Below are 18,418 nucleotides of genomic sequence, written 5' to 3'. Positions count from 1 at the left end.
GTGGACACGTCTGCGGACATATGAAGGGTCGGATTTGTCCACTCCGGTTGTAGATGCCCTGAACACCATTACATCCCTTCATATATGTTCCACATCATACAGGAAAATATTAGAAACTGCACGACTCATTTATCGGGTGTGTGCTGTGATTGTGCACCCACACCTACACGGCAACGGTGCTACTCGCACAAACATTCTCTCACTATTCCGTCTTAGTTTGGTCGCGCTATGAACATGGTTCGTCTGAATAACATTTCGAAACACCGGACCACCCTCTCCTCTCCCCTGTTCGGAGTTCGGACGGCCGTCACGGGGAGCCCGTCCATTTGCTGCCCGCGCCGACCAAACGCAGCCGTCCCGCGCCGGCGCCGTGACGCCGTCCCTCCCCCCACAAAGATCCAAACGAGAGCCCAGGAGAAAGTTTCAAAAAAACCACTCCCACTCCCTCCCTCCACTACCCACCGCCGACCCAACCCCCCGTCGTCAGATCGGGCCCCTAGGGTTTCCCCACCCGCCGGCCGGCGATGCCCGCCTCCTCCGTCTCCGGTAGCACCGGACCCGGCGGCGTGTCGCCCGACGCCATCATCGAGTGGCTGCAGGACGAGATGGGCTACCCCTCCGCGCCGCCCGCGCCCGAGCAGCTGCGCAAGATCTGCCGCGGCAACATGCTCCCGGTCTGGTCCTTCCTCCTCCGCCGGGTCCGCTCCGAGCGCACGGTCGCCACGGCGCGCCGGAACATCCTCGTCCACGGCGTCGCGGCCAGGCGGGCGCGGGAGGGGGGCGTCGGGGCGGGAGGAGGCGACGCGGCTGCCAGAGAGGCCGAGGCCAGGGAGCGGGACCTCGCCGCCGAGGAGGCGGAGCGGCTGCGCGGGGTCGTGCGGAGGCAGCGCAAGGAGCTGCGCGCCCGCATCGCGGAGGTCGCGCGCGAGGAGGCCGAACGCAAGCGTGTGTTGGGCGAGCGCTCCAATGCCAGGTACCCATATACCGGTGGAATTAGGGCACGAACTATCTATAGTTTGATTTGATGATTCTATTGGAAACACGGGGATTTAGCTGATGATATACATTTTGGTTTTCACTTTTGCTGCCTGCTGTATTTACTGATAGGGATGCCTGAAAATCGTCTGACTTAGTACCAACTGACTGTCAATACTTTACTGACGCTAGTAGAAATACATGAAAATACTCCCGATAGAATTGCTTGAAATTGTCACTCCCTATCGGATTTTGATGGGATCAAGGTTTGATATATTAGAGGGGATGTTCAGGTTGATGCCGCCCAGAAGATCTACACGTAGTAGACACGGGGATTATATTCACGCTACATTGTGATTTTCGCTTTTGCACCTTCCTAAGTTTATTGGTAAACTTGCCTGAAAATATAGGACTTTCAAATTTACTACTGTCACTACTTTACTTGGAAGTGTCACTCTTGAATCTTGAGTTGAGTTTAATGGGATCAAGGATTGATTTATTTGAAGGGATGCCACACAGAAGACTAACATATAGTAGAACCACTAAAGCATCGGTAGAGTTTATGGCCACTCTAAATGCTGTTCCATCAATAAAGTGCCGTTAGCTCTATTTTCCATCAACTTCTAAAGCTTCTTCCTGTGCTACAAAGACTAGCGACCAATCTGTTTGAGAGTTTGAATGCTAATAGGTATATTGTGTTGTAGTTTAGGGTGTGTTCGTATCCCTAGGTTCTCTTGCTTAGCTAGTCTAGATAGAACTGGCTCATCTGGGCATAGCCAAGAAAAGCAAGGCCACTTTGTTTTGGTTAGTGACTGGCAAACCCCGATGTGCATGGCGATTGGAGGCTGATGCAACAGCACTCTGTTACCTTGGCCATGTGAGAGAGCCAATTCAGCCAGTCTTCGACTACAAATATTTTTATTTCAGTTACTAGGAATCTAGCCAAGTAAAGCAGGCCTTCTCTGATGTTACCAAATAGCCACCCTTGCCCATCATTGGTAGGAGATTGCTAGCCTCAGAACCAAACTCACCCTTAGTAGATCCGGTGATTGAAAATGCACAAATCACTGAAAGAACAGGCTATTATTTGCATCACAGTTATAAATTAATACCTGATTGGTTGATTGTGAGATCAGAAGGCTTTCCTGCTCTATTTAAATAATAACTTAATAAGCTTGCGAAAAATTCTGCATGTTCAAGTATAGGAGCATACAAACATACCCTTATTGCTACACTGCTGTTTATACTTACGTATGGTTGTATTGTAGCTACCTTTTTGTTTCTTCCACTATTCCCGGTACATGCCGAATTTCTAATTTCAATTGCAATACAGAATTCATGAGATGTGGGTATCTTCATTGGTCCTTTGACCCATATTGTAATATTAGTCTGACTGTGAGATAGTTGACATTTCAGTTTCTCTTGATTAGCATAATAGTGATGTATTGCAGATCATAAATGGTATTTGCATTTTGTTTATGCACAGAAAACATATTTATTCAACTACTCATCTTTTAGTGTTTATAAATGTATGTGGTCTAAACGTTGATTGTGCCCTACCAGGTAGGGCGCAGGCTCCTTGCAGCCACACTTTTATACAAGCAACTGCATCAATGTCATTTATGTATGATATAAACGTTTTCTAGGTTAGATCTGGTATAAACCTGCAAATGTGAAGAATTTCTAAAATTCATTTTGCCACACTGTTCTAATATTTGTTCTGAAGAGATCAGTGCCGAATTTTCATGTAAAACTGCTTTTTGCTTTACTGCTTTGATGTTTCCGAATGATCTTCCACAACTTTAGCTCGACTGACAAAGAGTAAAATAACAATTTCATGTTTTTAACTTTAGGCACAAACAAGTTATGCTCGAGGCGTATGATCAGCAATGTGACGAAGCTTGCAAAATATTTGCTGAATACCAACGACGTCTGCATCACTTTGTTAACCAAGCAAGAGATGTGCGAAGGTCAAGTATAGGTGTGGCTGGATCTGTGGATGCGGTTGAGGAGATGCAATTGCAGAGCGAGCGAGAGGACCTGTACTCAACTGTCAAAAATAACAGGTTATCAGAAGATCTTGTCCTTGTAGAAACCTCACGTGAAAGGAGTATTCGGAAGGCATGTGAAACTCTTGCTGCAGATATGGTGGAAATGATTCGGAGTTCATTTCCAGCATTTGAAGGGAATGGTATTAATTCGAGTTGCCAGATAGATGTGGCAAAGCTGGGCACTGATTTGGATGGTGAAATACCAGCAGATGTGAAAGCTGTGGCATTAGATTCCCTAAAAAATCCTTCCTTGTTACTGCAATCGATCAATAGTTATACATCACGCATGAAAATGCTTGTACACAAAGAAACAGATAAGATTGACATACGTGCTGATGCAGAACTCTTGAGGTACTATCCTGTTTCCCCCCTCCATCTGTTCTTTCCAATTCCAATAACAGACATGTAAGAGTTAAATGTTCCTGCCACACAATGAGGATTCGGTGAACAATATTCTTTAATGACTTCTGATCATTTTTGTGATCTGGTTACATTCTCATGAATTTAATACCGTTGTTGTAGCTTTGCATCTTTAAGAGTGAATTATATTCTAATTGGGGATTTTATTTACCTTGCCAAACAAACAAGTAGATATTCATTGTTGAAGGAAATACTATATTGCACATTTAATGAGAAAATCTTTCTAATCTTCTATTGGTTTTTTATTAGTTGATCTTTGTACTGAACTGCTTTGCTAAACAAAGTATCTTGCTAAGCTTATATTTCTTTGGGGTTAGATGTTAACCAGATATACAAATTCTTGTTCCTAGGTATAAATATGAAAATGAGCAGGTCATTGATGCTGCTTCAACTGATGCAAGCTCACCCTTACCATATCAGGTGTATGGCAATGGAAAGATTGGATCAGAGCTGTCGACCCGGGGAACACATGACCAGCTATTAGAACGACAGGTACTCCCTTAGGAGCCACTTGAAGGGTTATATCCAGTACATGTATAGGAAGAGAATAAGCTGATACCATTCTTTTGGATATATGTACTTTTTCTTCCAGTTCCACACCTCTTTTCATGAACGCAAATTGTCATATTTGCATTTTCTGTCTTCCATTACCTCTTCTGTTTGCTCTCAGAAACAAATGTCAAGTTATCATTCAGGACTTTGTTATTTTAGAGTGGCCTCATGTTCTGTTACTGAAACAGTTCTATGATTATGTCTAGCTCTTCTTTCCCCAAACAATGGACATGACACCGAAGTTAACTAATGTATTGCACTTGGCCGTGCAGAAAGAACATGTTCAGCAGTTCTTAGCCACTGAAGATGCTTTGAATAAAGCTGCAGAAGCTAAAGCTCTAAGTCAGAAGCTCTTGCAGCGCCTTCATGGAACTGTTGATGCGACAGGAAATAAGAAGCTGCCTACCGGGAACACCTCACAGAACGTCACCAACAGCAGGCACCTGGAGGTACATGTTCAAAATGTCATTATGGATGATGGAGGGCATATCGGATTCTCTTTGCTAAGTACTCCAAACTTTTATGCTTATAACATCCCAGTTTCATATTAAGTTCAGCTAAGCACAACACTGTCATGAAACAACCTGTTAACAGTATGAAGTGTTTATAGCTTGAGGCCGTGCTTCATGTAGGTGCTTATACTTTACTTGGACATACTCACACTGTTCAAGACACCGCCAGTTGGGATTCCTTCTGAAAAATTGCTTTAAAACTTTCAATTTGGAAGCTGCATGCACTTGCTGCTCGTAAGCTAACCAGTTGTGCACTGTCCTTTTGCTACTATATCATTATAGAAAATAAAAAATGTTGTATAAGGCATAATCTTTTCCTGATAGTGTTGGCTACCTCATTTTAGCTGGATGTTTGGGCCAAAGAAAGAGAAGTTGCTGGATTAAAGGCAAGTTTGAATACATTAACATCCGAGGTACAACGTCTGTATAAGTTATGCGCCGAGTGGAAAGATGCGGAAGATTCTCTGAAAAAGAAGTGGAAGAAAATCGAAGAGTTTGACGCTCGTCGATCAGAACTGGAGTGCATTTACACTGCTCTTCTACGGGCCAACATGGTTAGTCTGGAATGCTTTTTTCTTTTCTTTTAACACTAGAGTTAGTTTGATATGATGTGAATGTATAAATGGAAGACAATTCTAAGCGTTCACTGTTACCAGCGTGATTAGCAGGATAGCATCAACATCAGCTGTGCAATGAGCTAAAAATATATTATTCACTTCAACTAAGATTTATTTTTTCTATCTGATTTGTGGGCTATAATTGCTGGCAGCTTTATGGCTAGGTCATATCTCATTGAAATGCAATAAATATGATTATTTCTTGAAAGATGATAACAGATTGTCATATATAGGAAGCGTCAGCATTTTGGGAGCAACAACCGTTATCTGCTAGAGGATATGCATCAAAGACAATCATCCCTGCATGCAATGCTGTGGTAGATATGTCAACTAATTCGAGAGATCTTATTGAGCGAGAATTAGCCGCGTTTGGTCAAAGTCTGGAGAATAGCCTATGCAGGTTACCAGCAACTCCTCAGGTTGGTAACATACTGAGTTTTTGCTAGTTTATTCATCTGAAAATCGAGCACCCTTTGATTTGCCTGATTGATCTTTCCATTGCATTTGCTGATGTTTTCCCTTTGCAGGCCCTTTTGGAGGCTGTAGGTTCTAATGGTGCTACAGGGTCAGAAGCACTTGCATCTGCAGAAAAACAGGCTGCTATGTTAACTGCAAGAGCTGGTGCTAGAGATCCTTCTGCCATACCATCTATATGCCGCATTTCTACTGCTCTTCAGTATAATTCTGGTACGTCTGTGTTGGGAGTTCTTTATTTTTCTCTCATAATGATCTTGTATGTTATAAATCATGTTAAGGCAGAATGTGTCCTTTTCTCCCTAGTGGTGCAGCCATGGGATTCTCCATGCTTGCTCTGATTTGAAGCTGGGTCAAGCAGGGATAAAAATAGTTCTTTCATCCTAAAATTGGTCACCTTCTGTTGCAGTTAGCCAATAGGACCAATACAGTTAGGACACTTTTAGCGCTAACTCTATTAAAACTTAAACATTTTCTTGTCTATGTATGCTTGGACCCAACTGTTTGCAACAAAGAGTGCTCCCCTTTCCCATGTGCCCTTTTATCCACATTATTTATGAACTACTTCGTCATTCTTCTCTTATGCTAGAGAGTACTCAGGTGTGTCTTGTTTCTTGTTTAACAGTTTCACCAGGTACAGAAGGCACAGATTCTGGCTTAGCATCAGTTTTGAGTGCATTGGAGTTTTGCCTAAAACCTTGTGGTTCTGAAGCTAGTATACTAGAGGATCTATCAAAAGCTATTAATTTGGTGCACACACGAAGAAATCTTGCTGAGAACGATCGTGTTTTGCTAAATCGTGCACATCGTGCTCAACAAGAATATGAAAGGTATGATTTCCTGCGGTGGTAGATATTTTCTGAATACAGGCATCATACTACTAGAGAAGGTATACTTTGTATGATTGCTGTCGTTGTTCGGCTACAGTTTGTCGGCATGTGATAGTGAATATTGTTTGTATCCTCATTCCTCTGTTGCTTGTTCCTGGTAATCCTACTCCCCATACTACAAATAACAGTATGCTGCGTTCTTTAGCTAACGTACTCGATATATGAGTATAGGTGCATGCTATGCCATGTCTTGCTGAATTTCATCATAGGTTGTCTTCAACTTTGGAGTGCAAATGATATATTTTCACTGTTTAGAAAGTGGTGAGTACGCAGGTTTTATAGGAATTCAGTGACAGCAACTCTAGCATTTGTGAAGTCAGTGACGTTCTATAGGATTTATTACGAAGACATACTCTAACCTTGAATTGATGTATTCCCTCCGTTTCTAAATATAAGTCTTTTTAGAGATTTCAATACGGACTACATACGGATGTATATAGACATAATTTAGAGTGTAGATTCACTGATTTGGCTCCGTACGTAGTCCATATTGGAATCTCTAAAAAGACTTATATTTAGGAACGGAGGGAGTAGCATTATTGTGTCAATACTTAGCATAAACTTAAATATTGTCTTGTCTATGTATGCCAAAGTTACTATTCATATCTTTCATGTTATTTAGTAGCTAGTGCATTATATCTTTATGCATTTTCCAAGAATGCTTACCGGGTTGCCCTTCCTTTATGTAGAGTGGGCAACTATTGTCTCAAATTAGCTGGTGAACAAGAAAAGGTCGTGGCAGAACGGTGGTTGCCCGAACTGAGAAATGCAGTTCAAGAGGCGCAAAGGTGTTTTGAAGATTGCAGGCGTGTTAGGGGCCTGGTAAGTAATGCTGACTTGCATGCGCAACCTTCTGATTCGCTATGTTGTTACTTCCAAGGGAGCCACAGCCCGCAGACTCATTTTGATTAGATGAGAAGTGCCAACAGTGCCAATGTCTGCATGCGTGCTCTCATCCATCAACTTCATTTCGTCTTACTGATGATGCCTTGGTAACCCCCAGGTCGACGAATGGTACGAGCAACCAGCAGCGACAATAGTAGACTGGGTGACGATTGATGGGCAAAGCGTTGGTGCCTGGATCAACCTCGTGAAGCAACTCCACATGGAGATCTCAAGGCGAACACTTGCCATGTCTTCGGCAGGTGAAGAATAGGGCAGCTGCAGCTGCTACCGCGCTTTATTTTTATTCTTTGGAGGCTGTTGGGTCTCCGGCCGGGTGTATCTACTCGATAGCTTTTGTGCCATATGCTGTTTTGTAATTGTTATATGTACGCATCCTTTTTGGTTTGGGTTGTAATTAATTTGTTTATCATGTAGTATATGTTTTTGTATGTTTTATCATGTGCTAAATATCTATTTTTACGTGCTTTGCTATTGTTCTACCTGCATGCTGATTTGGACGTTCGCACCTCATTTGTGCACTCCTGTGGATAACTTTAGAGAATAAGTGTGTCCGACTTATGAAGATTAAAAAAAGATGCTGGACTTCCGAAAATGTTCGAGGCCAAATGTGTGTTCTCTGCTAAGCTGAGCATGAGGATCATATCATCATACTAGCACTATTTCTTTCTCGCTTGTACTCACGGTCTAGTATGATCAAACCACGGTCTAGCTTGCAAACTTTATGCGAGGATCCATTTCTTGCAAACTAAACTTTCACCTTAAGGTGGTGAGATCATAATTAGGACAAACCTTTGATACAACACGTTGTGACGAGGAACAAGTGTAAGATAAGCAAATTAATTAAAAACCTGTGATGCAACAACATGTGGGAGGAGATTAATAAAAGAACTAAAGTGCATGCGGGTCAATAGCATCCACCGCCATGAAAACCTCAACGTTAGCAAGAACCTGCTTCGCTTTCGCCCGTACGGCAGAGCTCCTGCCCTTTCTTATCTTTTTATAGGTAAATGAAAAATCTCTGGCCAGAACGGTCACCGTCCCTCCTCTCCTGGCGTGCGGCGTGAGCGAGCGCTAGCCAAGCAGCAGGTCGGTCTGGGCACAATTCGCACACATAAATACACGGTACGACACTAAAAAAAACAATGAACCAACCTGTGATTGGATGGTTAGAGCGCTTCTGTCTGTACTGATGTTAAAAAAAAGACATTAAAAAAAACACGGTACGCGCACGTAGGTGCCTCCAACGACCTGAATTTCGACGCGCAGTTTCTTCAGCCGTGAGACAGTGAGAACGTGCAGGGACTGGACTATTTTTTCTAGGGTCAAATTTAGAGTAATTTGGAGGGAGTATCTCATTAGCAGTTTTTTTTTTGAGAATTTATCTCATTAGCACTTGAAGCCCAGAAGAACGAACCATTCAGGTATTAGCTCATTACGGAAGACTGGAAGCCCGAGGATGGAAATTTTTGGTATGGCCGTCCCGTTTGTGAGCGCCGCACTCATATCGACAGTGGCGGAGCCAGGAAAGAAATGGTGGGTGTGCACACCTAAAGAAATTCTACCTAATCCAAGTGTCATACATACAATAGTTGGCAAAAATATAATACAAATAGCCCAATCAAGTCAGACAACATTATAGTTCCCAAATATTCCAAATTTGCAACGTTGCAAATACAAATAGTCTTACATGAAAGATACACATATGTAGGCATGTAGAAACTATAACACTAAGTAACTCTACGACGTTCCATTGCCATAAAATCTTCAACTATATCTTCCTCGCTTACTTTCAAGAACACGTCTCGCTCAATGAATGTTACTAAACAGTTGTTCATGAGATCATCACTCATACTATTTCTCAACTTATTTTTCACTAGATTCATCGCCGAAAATACTCTTTCAACACTCGCTGTGGCCACCGGTAAGATCAATACCAATTTGATAAGCATGTAGACCAAATCATAGAGAACATGTTTGTTTGTACCGACAAGCATAACAGAGAGTTCACCAATATTACGCGCAGATCTGAACCTATCATCTTGTCTCATATCATCAATAAAAGTATCAAGTTGGAATTCAAGCCTTACCAAATCCATGCTTGATATGTCCTGGGGGTAGAATTCAGCAAGTTTCATTACCTTGAGTGCATCATAAGAAGCAAATGAATTGGCGGGGTTCAAAGCAGACATGCAAATAAGCAACTCCATATTAACCTCATCAAACCTATTGTCAAGCTCTTGAATGATTTGATCAAGGATACCAAGATATACTTCTTCTATAACGATCATCATTTGTTTGCACTTGATAATACCGAGGTGATCTTCCATGAGGCACATAATTATCCTCTGGTGTAGGAACTTCAATGCCATGTTTGTTGCAAAACAATGTCACCTTTGCAAGAAATTCTTCCCAGCCATGAGACCTCATATGTCGCATTTTATTCTTTGCCAAACTAACAAGTGCCATTGCATTAACAATATCTTGATCTCTCTTTTGCAATGACTGAGACAACTCATTAGTGTGGCTAAGAATAACAAGCATCACGTGAAGATTGAAAACAAAGTCATATGACTCCAAGGCAAAAGCCACTGCACGTATTCTTGTCCACTCACCACTTTGTGAAGGATCTTTTCCAATAGTATCAAGTACTTCTAGTATTGTGGGGTACATGGTAATAATGTGCAGAATGGTTCGAAAATGAGAACCCCACCGAGTATCACCAGGTCTAGCTAATCCCATCTCTTGATTTAACCCACTTCCACTTTCAATTTCACCCATTTCAAGTGCTTCCAGAACCTTTTGAGCTCTAACATCTCGAAGCATGTCATGACGCTTGCAAGAAACTCCAACAATATTCAGCAAGTAAGAAACATGATCAAAAAACCATTTACATGGTTCATTTCCCTTTGCCACGGCAATAAGAACCAATTGAAGTTGATGTGCAAAGCAATGAATGTAATAAGCAGAGGGCGAGTCTTTCATGATCAATGTTTTCAACCCTTTAATCTCTCCTTTCATGTTGCTAGCCCCGTCATATCCTTGCCCACGGATTTGAGTAAGAGTCAAATGATGATCGGTAAGCAAAGATTCAATTGCAGCTTTAAGTGACAAGGAAGTTGTGTTGGCAACATGAACAACTCCAAGAAACCTCTCACACCCCTTTCCAACTTTATCAACATAACGTATGCAAATAGCAAGTTGCTCTTTATGAGATGCATCACTAGACTCATCAGCTAGGATCGCATAGTGCTCATCACCAAGATCTTCAATAATTTGTTTTGTAGTTAGCACAGCACAACATTCAATAATTTGTTTTTGTATCGTTGGACTAGTCAAGATGCAGTTTCCAGGAGCATTGTGCAAAACAATCTTATCAACTTCTTCATCATTTTCTGCAAGCCATTTTAGAAGTTCAAGAAAGTTCCCCCTATTGCTAGATTCTTCACTCTCATCATGTCCACGAAATGCCAATCCTTGGTTCAAAAGAAACCTCAAGCATCTTAGTGAATAAGTTAGCCTAGCCTTGTAAAGACGCAGATCATGTTTAGACACCCTCACCATGGTATTACAAATTGACGTTTGAGGCGTCACAAATAAATTGTACTTCTCTTGAGCTTGGTTGTGAATGCTACCAATACCGCCCATATGTTTGTCCAGTGCATCAGGTTTGTTCCAATTTCTCCAACCAGTTTTAACAAAGGCATCACCCCTAGGCCCCCCATTAGTTTTCCCTTTGAACAAATAGCACACAAAGCAATATGCTGCTTCCTTTGAGACACTATATTCTAGCCAACTGTACTTTTCAAACCAAACAAAACTAAAGTGTCGATTTTTACCATAGATTTTCCTGACTTGAAAAGCATGTGCATATGGTCGGCATGCAGTTTTTGCAATGTATCTTCTTCGAACACTATCTTGATCATTAAAAGCATACTCTAAAATAGGAGTTCTTTTCCCTGGATCACCTGAAAAGACATGTGCACTTGGCTGTTGGGGTGATGGAAGACTTGGTGTTGCATCTTCAATTTCAACATCGATCTCAGTATCTGTATCCATGTCCGTATCGGAATGGATTGGAGGTGGGGAATTAGGACACCGCACATTTTCAATAACTTCAGTGTGATGTTCAGTAGCAATCTTCCTCGCTTTCTCTTCATGTTTTCGAAAAAGGTCCAGAATGGCACCGTTCCTCTTCATGTTCTGCTATGCAATTATATCAAAATTAAAACATCATTGGTAGCAGCAGCATACCGAATCAGTTCTACACAATATAAGCATCAGCTATTGACCATTGCATATAAACCAGTACAAATAAACGCTGGATTGGGCCACCGGGGCACTGGACATCAACTACTAGCAATTCATAATTCATATACACTAGACTGGGCATCAATTTATTTGGAAGCAGCAAAGCATCAATTTTGGGGGGAAGCTTGGAATCTCACCTTGCTGATTTGTTCAAACGGAGGTTGGGGAAGATGATTTGAGGCCGTCCGGCGAAGTACTAGTCCGGCGGTGCCAGTGGTGAGGGAGACGCAGCTGGAGAGGCGTCCAGCCAGCCGCGAGCACGACAGGATCGATCCAGCCGCAGTCTGCAGGGGAGACGCAGCGGATGCCCCTGTCTCGTCTCTCGCCTGACGACGGCGACTGTGGGCGGGGCGAGCGGCGAGAGGAGGGGAGAGGAGGGGAGCGGCGAGAGGAGGGGAACCAGTGGCCGGAGCTCGGAGGAGAGACGGGTGAGGGCTGAGCCGCTGAGGCGGCGTGGCCAGAGAGGAGACGGGGGCACGGAGCTGCCTTCACACGCGAGAAGAAACCTAGACGGCTGGGGCTGGGCTTTGGACAGTCCTTTGGGCTAAATTAGTACATGGTAGAAAAAAAATTCTTCAAATTCTGGGTGGGCCACGGCCCACCGTGCCTACACGCTGCCTCCGCCACTGCATATCGATCAATCGATCTGCTCACTGCTAGGGTTTTCGCAGACCACATCGCCAGGCGCCACTGTCCACCGCCGGTAGCTGCTCCGTTGGAATCCTGCTGGCTGCCGCTGTGCCGTACTAGAGCCTGTCGTTCACTGTAATCATACCTGACGAAGCACCCAAATTTAGAAGTAATCAGTACAGTTATTATATACGTACAAGGTGATGGATTGATTTATCACTTATTTTTGTTGGCTTTTCAATTTTGCTATGCCTCAAGCATGAAGAGAAAATAGCTACAAAGGTTACCTTTAACGAGATTATCAACTTATCTGACAAGCTTCGTAGCCGTACAGCTAAATTTTATATATAATAAAAGGTTTTGCTTTTGTATTGCAATATATTAAATTTACAATATACATGTTACTAGTTGAATGCCCGTTCATTGCCACCGAACAAAAAACTTAGACGCGGAGATATTGATACCAAATATTATTGTAATTGGTAATGCTTTCAAATCCCAGACAAAATCAGCTGTGAACACTTATGCATATCAATCCAAAAAAAAACTTGTGCATATAGGATTGTGCATCTGTCCTTAAATCTTAGATAATAAACAATGTTCGTTCATTTGCACATACATACATGGGCTAATCAACTAGAGTGTTTATACTCCCGTTGCAACGCACGGGCAATCATCTATACTATATATATACTACTTAAAAATGTAGTGTTTAGGGAAAGTAGTCGCTGAACCCCCCTCGGTGCACCCACGGTGCACCCAGGCAAGAAACATACCAAAACATTTCGAAAAAATCTGAAACTTTGTAGAAATGATCATCAACAAATGTTAGAGAGGCTTGTCAAGTTTGGTCATCAAACGACATCTGAGGAAAACAGTACAAGAAAAAACAAAATTACAAATTTTGGTCAAACAGTGCACGTACATTTTGAGAAATTTTCAGTAATTTTGTCTTTTTTGTATAGAGCTCCTCGAATGTCATTTGACCATCAAAATTGGCAAGCCTCTCTAGCATTTGTTGATGATCATTCTCACAAAGTTTTAGATTTTTTCGAAATGTTTTGGGATGTTTTCTTGCGTGGGTGCACCAAGGGTGGGTGTAGAAAAACTACACTCGTTTAGGGAAAGTAGTGGCTGAACCCTGGTGTAGAAAAACCACACTCTAGTGTTTATTTTCGTCAACCGATTCTCCGCCCTGCCATTACGTCCCTTCATTGATTTTTTTTCGTCCCACCGAATTTTAGTCCCACCACACCCTTTTCTCACACCTTCTCCATACACTAAGCAATCACCTTAATTTACTTACCTTCTGCACAGCCGCACCAATTATCATCTTTGATTTACTTACCAAACATTTATTTGCACAATCACGGGCATGATTTGGTAAACATTTATTTACACAATTATAGACCGGATTTTATAAGCATTTATTTACACAATCACGGACAGGATTGATAAACATTTATTTACACAATCACATTAATATAGATAGGTAGATCACGAGCTAACATACTAGAATATTTATATCCCATTGCAAGGCATGTGCATTGTCCTAGTATTTTTTTGAAGTATATCCAGTTTTCTTGACCAAATAATGGCTACGCATCCATTTGGCTTGTATGTCAGCAAGTGTATCAACACCGGATTCTGTAGGTCGTCATCGTCCCGCGTGTGCATTGTATATGACTATCATGAAGGACTCATCTAAAAGTACACATGAATGGTGAATGGAGAGTACAACACCGGGACAACTGCTAGTCCATATTCATTACCATGCCACATGCGCATAAACTTTAAACCCAAAAAACAGACATAATTGTGTACAGAGGTTGAATTTTTAGCTATGTGGAACATTAAATGATGGCCAAATAATTGTAATGTTAAGGTGTTAGCTAGTTTGGGTTTCTTGGAACTCCATCTGATACGATTGGACGCCATCTAAAAACATCATCATTCCAGCCAGGAATTATGGCTTGTAAAGCAATGTTAAGGTAGAACAAATTAATTTAGATTTTTAATACGTCCTTTTAGAATGGATTTTGTCCCACACATTCGGTAAGGGAAGAGGATTGACTATAGTGATTGTTCTCTCAAGTAGGTCAAACACGAAGAGAATGAAGCGGTCAGTCGTGCAATATGGGAACAAAATCTATACTAAGTAGGCTTTAGAAATATGAAAACAAATGACATAAAGGACATGGGAATCATTCTTACCAACTTCCAAGCTGAGACACTACAACAAATCCTAGGCTAACAATGAAACAATTTTGCAATGATGTAGTGCTGGACATAAAATGCTAAACGGAGTTTTGGATCTCACATGGAGTCATCTAGTATCATCTGAGAGAGAAGTTAAACATCATTAGAATTTATGATAGCAATGACATGAGGTTGTCGCCTTCTGAAATATAAGTAAAAATTACAAGTAAAGTAAGTGTTGTGAAATTGTAACAACTTATAGAAAAGTGTTATCCATATAGTGACATAGAGTGTCTTTGGCAAACTGAAGCTCGTATGTACCATTTAATCCGCCATGCTAAAAATGTTAATATCCATAGCGGTGAATCTATAGCCCGTGTGTTCTTTCAGCAAGGACACCATGTATCACTATATGAACCTCATGTTTTCTATAAGTTATTGCAATCCCATAACAACTATTTTACTTGTAATTTTTTTATTATATCACATAAGGTGGCAACCACATGTAATTACTACCAAAAATGTTAATAATGTTTTACTTCCCTATAAGGTGATACTGAATGACTCCATGCTAGACCCAAAACTCCGTTTAGCATTTGATGTCCAACACTACATCATTGCAGAACTTTTTAGTTGTTAGCCTGAGATGTGCTTTAACGTCTCAGGGTGCAAGTTGGTAAGAACGCTTCTTATGTCCGTTTATGCCATTCATTTTTTGTATTTCTAAAGCCTACTTGGTGATAATTTTGTTGCCATATTGCACGATGGACCCCTTCACTCTCTTCATTGTTTATCTACTTGATAGAACAATCACTATACTCGATCCTCTTCCCTTGTCGAATGTTTGGGGGAAAAATCCATTCAAGAAGGACGTATTAAAAATTAGAAGTATTTTGTACCACCTGGAAATTGCTTTACAAGCTGCAATTCTCGGCTAGAATGATGATTTTTTTAGATGGTGTCACATCATAACAAGTGGAGTTTCAAAAAAGCAACCAAATTACAATTACAATTTTGTGGCCACCCTTTCATGCTCCACATTGCCAACAATTCATACCTCTATACAACAATTTTGTTTGTATTTTTGGTTTAAATGTTTATGCGTGTGACGCCCTCGATTCAATCGTACACTAATCATACACGCAAATGTGTACGATCAAGATCAAGGACTCACGGAAAGATATCACAACACAACCCTAGACACAAATTAAAATAATACAAGCTTTATATTACAAGCCAGGGACCTCGAGGGCTCGAATACATAAGCTCGAATACACAAGAGTCAGCGGAAGCAATAATATCCGAGTACAGACATAAGTTAGACAAGTTTGCCTTAAGAAGGCTAGCACAAAAGCAACATGATCGAAACGGCAAGGCCTCCTGCCTGGGAGCCTCCTAACTACTCCTGGTCGTCGACGGTCTCCACGTAGTAGTAGGCATCGGCGGTGGCATCTGGCTCCTGGGCTCCGACATCTGGTTGCATCAACTGGAAAGAAGAAGAAAGGGGAAAGGGGGGAGCAAAGCAACCATGAGTACTCATCCAAAGTACTCGCAAGCAAGGATCTACACTACATATGCATCGGTATCAATGAAATGGGCTGTATCTGCGGACTAGACTGCAGAATGCCAGAAGAGAAGGGGAAAGCCTAGCCTATCAAGACTAGCATCTTCAAGCAGCTCCAAGCATCTTGCATCATCAGAAGAGATAAGAGTAGCATAAAGTAAAGTAGTAGTAGTGTTATCAACCTCGGCCAGAGATCCTTTCTCGACTCCCTGCAAGAAAGCAATCCCAGAGCCATACTATCCAGTTATCCCCTCAAGTATCCAGTTCTAGTTGTATCGATCGGGATACAACTCCAAGTGTCCATTACCGTAGGACAGGCTATCGATAGATGTTTTCTTTCTTGCAGGGGTGCACCAACTTACCCACCACTCTCGCTTAACTCCGGCCGGACACACTTTACTGGGTCATGCCCGGCCTCGGCCAAACAATACGCCGTAACCCGACCTAGGCTTAATAGAGAGGTCAGCACGCCGGACCAAACCTATGCCCCCAGGGGTCTTGGGCCATCGCCCCGGGAACTCCTGCACGTTGCGTGCGGCCGGTGAGCAGACCTAGCTACCTCCTTAAAAAGGCAGGTGCTTACCAGTCCAACCCGGCACGCGCTGCTCAGTCGCATGACGTCTATTAAGTTTCGGCTGATGCATACGACGCAGAACACCCATACTATGCCCACGTGATGGTTACTGCTATCAGGCCAGAGGCACCTCGGATCAAATATCCAAACCGTTTGTGTGTTGGTAGTGCGGTCACGAGCAGAGACTCACGAAAGATGTGACCCCGTCACCCCGTCTCGAGGACTTGCGGCAAGGGCTAAGAATGCCCGACCACGCCTCGTATTCAACTCTCAGGTACCCTCCAGGTCAACCCGTCTCCACATCACTCGCGGGTACCCCTCATGGTCGACCCGCCTTTCCAAGTAACAGTTATAAAGTCCATGTATCCGTGTGTCCAAACATCAAGGGAAAACCCAAGGAATCACCCTTGGCGAATTCCACTCGATGTAATCATCAAGGTGGACGTAAGAGGAACCACCCTCGAGGTTCACACTTGAGGGGTTACACGGCAGAGCCGTATCGGGGAATGGTGAAGGAGGAACCACCCTCGTTGACCACGACCGAATAGCTACACTACATAGTTATCATCAGGAGTGCGTTATGAGGATTCACCCTCGGCACTCGATAGTAGCTCTGCAGAGTCGAGCAACAAAAGGGGCGTGATGTGTGGTGAGGTGTCGGGCTCTGGTCGTCGATCACGTTGATCGAGTCATCGATGATGAAGCAGGGGCAACAAGGACAAGGTGGGGTCACTCATGGATCACTAACCAACCCATACTAAGGAGTTTAGGATAATCAGGTAAGGTACAACAGCAGATACAAAAGCAGGCTATGCATCAGAATAGGAGCAAACAATTACAGTAGCAAAATCTAATACAAGCAAGAGAGAATGGAATGGGCGATATCGGGATGATCAAAGGGGGGGCTTGCCTGGTTGCTCAGGTGAGAAGAAGGGGTCGTTAGTGACGTAGTCGATCACAGGGGCATCAGCATCGGTCTCGGTGTCTACCAGAGAGAAGAGGGGGAAGAAACAGTAAATACAGAGCAAACAGATGCATACCAGTACAACAGGCAGAGCTAGACATGTTCTAATGCGGTGCTACACGTTACCGGCGAAGGGGATAACATCCGGGAATGCTTTCCCGAAGTTTGGCATTTTCAGACAGACGAACCGGAGGGGAAAGGTTCGATGTTCGCTATGCTAGGGATGTGTGGCGGACGAACGAATCACGTTTTCGGATTCGTCTCATCGTTCTGAGCAACTTTCATGTATAAAACTTTTTTCATCCGAGTTACGGATTAATTTCTATGATTTTATAAAGTTTTAGCAATATTCTGAAATTTATTATTAATTCAAAAACAAAGCTCAAATGCTAGATGCACCCAACTCTGCATACACAGAGGTGTACCAGAGGCTGACAGGTGGTCCAGGGGGTCCCGGTTAACCAGTCAACGTTTGACTGGTCAACAGGGGGTGGGGCCCTCCTGTCATGGACTGATTAGGCTAGTCTAACAGTTTAGTTAACTAAATGAGGTGATTAAGCTAATTAATTCTAATTAGACTTAATTAAAACAATTTAATTAAGTAAATTATTTTTATTATAATATTTATCTTAACCCTTTTTTAACCAGGGGCTGGGCCCCATGTGGAAGTGGCCCAGGAGGCCAACCGGGGCGGGTGTAGCGGGCTATCGGGCAGAGCGGGCCAGAGGCGAGGCCAGCTCGGGCGCAGGCAGCGGCGGCCTCGGCCGATGGCGGCCCCAGGG

General features: G+C 42.7%; 2 protein-coding genes across 2 annotated transcripts; one reads left to right on the top strand and one right to left on the bottom strand.

Annotated features, from left to right (window-relative positions):
- The first annotated feature begins 268 nt into the window (after nucleotides 1-268).
- Nucleotides 269-7,856, top strand: LOC123121441 (AUGMIN subunit 5). Its single transcript, XM_044541408.1, has 10 exons — nucleotides 269-973; nucleotides 2,829-3,377; nucleotides 3,797-3,938; nucleotides 4,271-4,447; nucleotides 4,855-5,064; nucleotides 5,361-5,546; nucleotides 5,655-5,814; nucleotides 6,227-6,431; nucleotides 7,181-7,313; nucleotides 7,495-7,856. Exons 1-10 carry the CDS (start codon nucleotides 525-527, stop codon nucleotides 7,645-7,647), a joined length of 2,364 nt encoding a protein of 787 aa, XP_044397343.1. The 5' UTR covers nucleotides 269-524; the 3' UTR covers nucleotides 7,648-7,856.
- A 1,159-nt stretch (nucleotides 7,857-9,015) lies between these two features.
- On the bottom strand, nucleotides 9,016-12,116 carry LOC123124767 (zinc finger MYM-type protein 1-like). Its single transcript, XM_044545326.1, has 2 exons — nucleotides 11,843-12,116; nucleotides 9,016-11,597 (listed from the first exon to the last, which is right to left on the bottom strand). Exon 2 carries the CDS (start codon nucleotides 11,592-11,594, stop codon nucleotides 9,648-9,650), a length of 1,947 nt encoding a protein of 648 aa, XP_044401261.1. The 5' UTR covers nucleotides 11,595-11,597; nucleotides 11,843-12,116; the 3' UTR covers nucleotides 9,016-9,647.
- Nucleotides 12,117-18,418: the final 6,302 nt, after the last annotated feature.

This window comes from Triticum aestivum, chromosome 5D (assembly GCF_018294505.1).
Source record: "Triticum aestivum cultivar Chinese Spring chromosome 5D, IWGSC CS RefSeq v2.1, whole genome shotgun sequence".
In the NCBI taxonomy this organism is placed as follows: domain Eukaryota; kingdom Viridiplantae; phylum Streptophyta; class Magnoliopsida; order Poales; family Poaceae; genus Triticum; species Triticum aestivum.
Note: the sequence above shows the minus strand (reverse complement) of the source record. Positions and strands in the feature narration are given on the sequence as shown.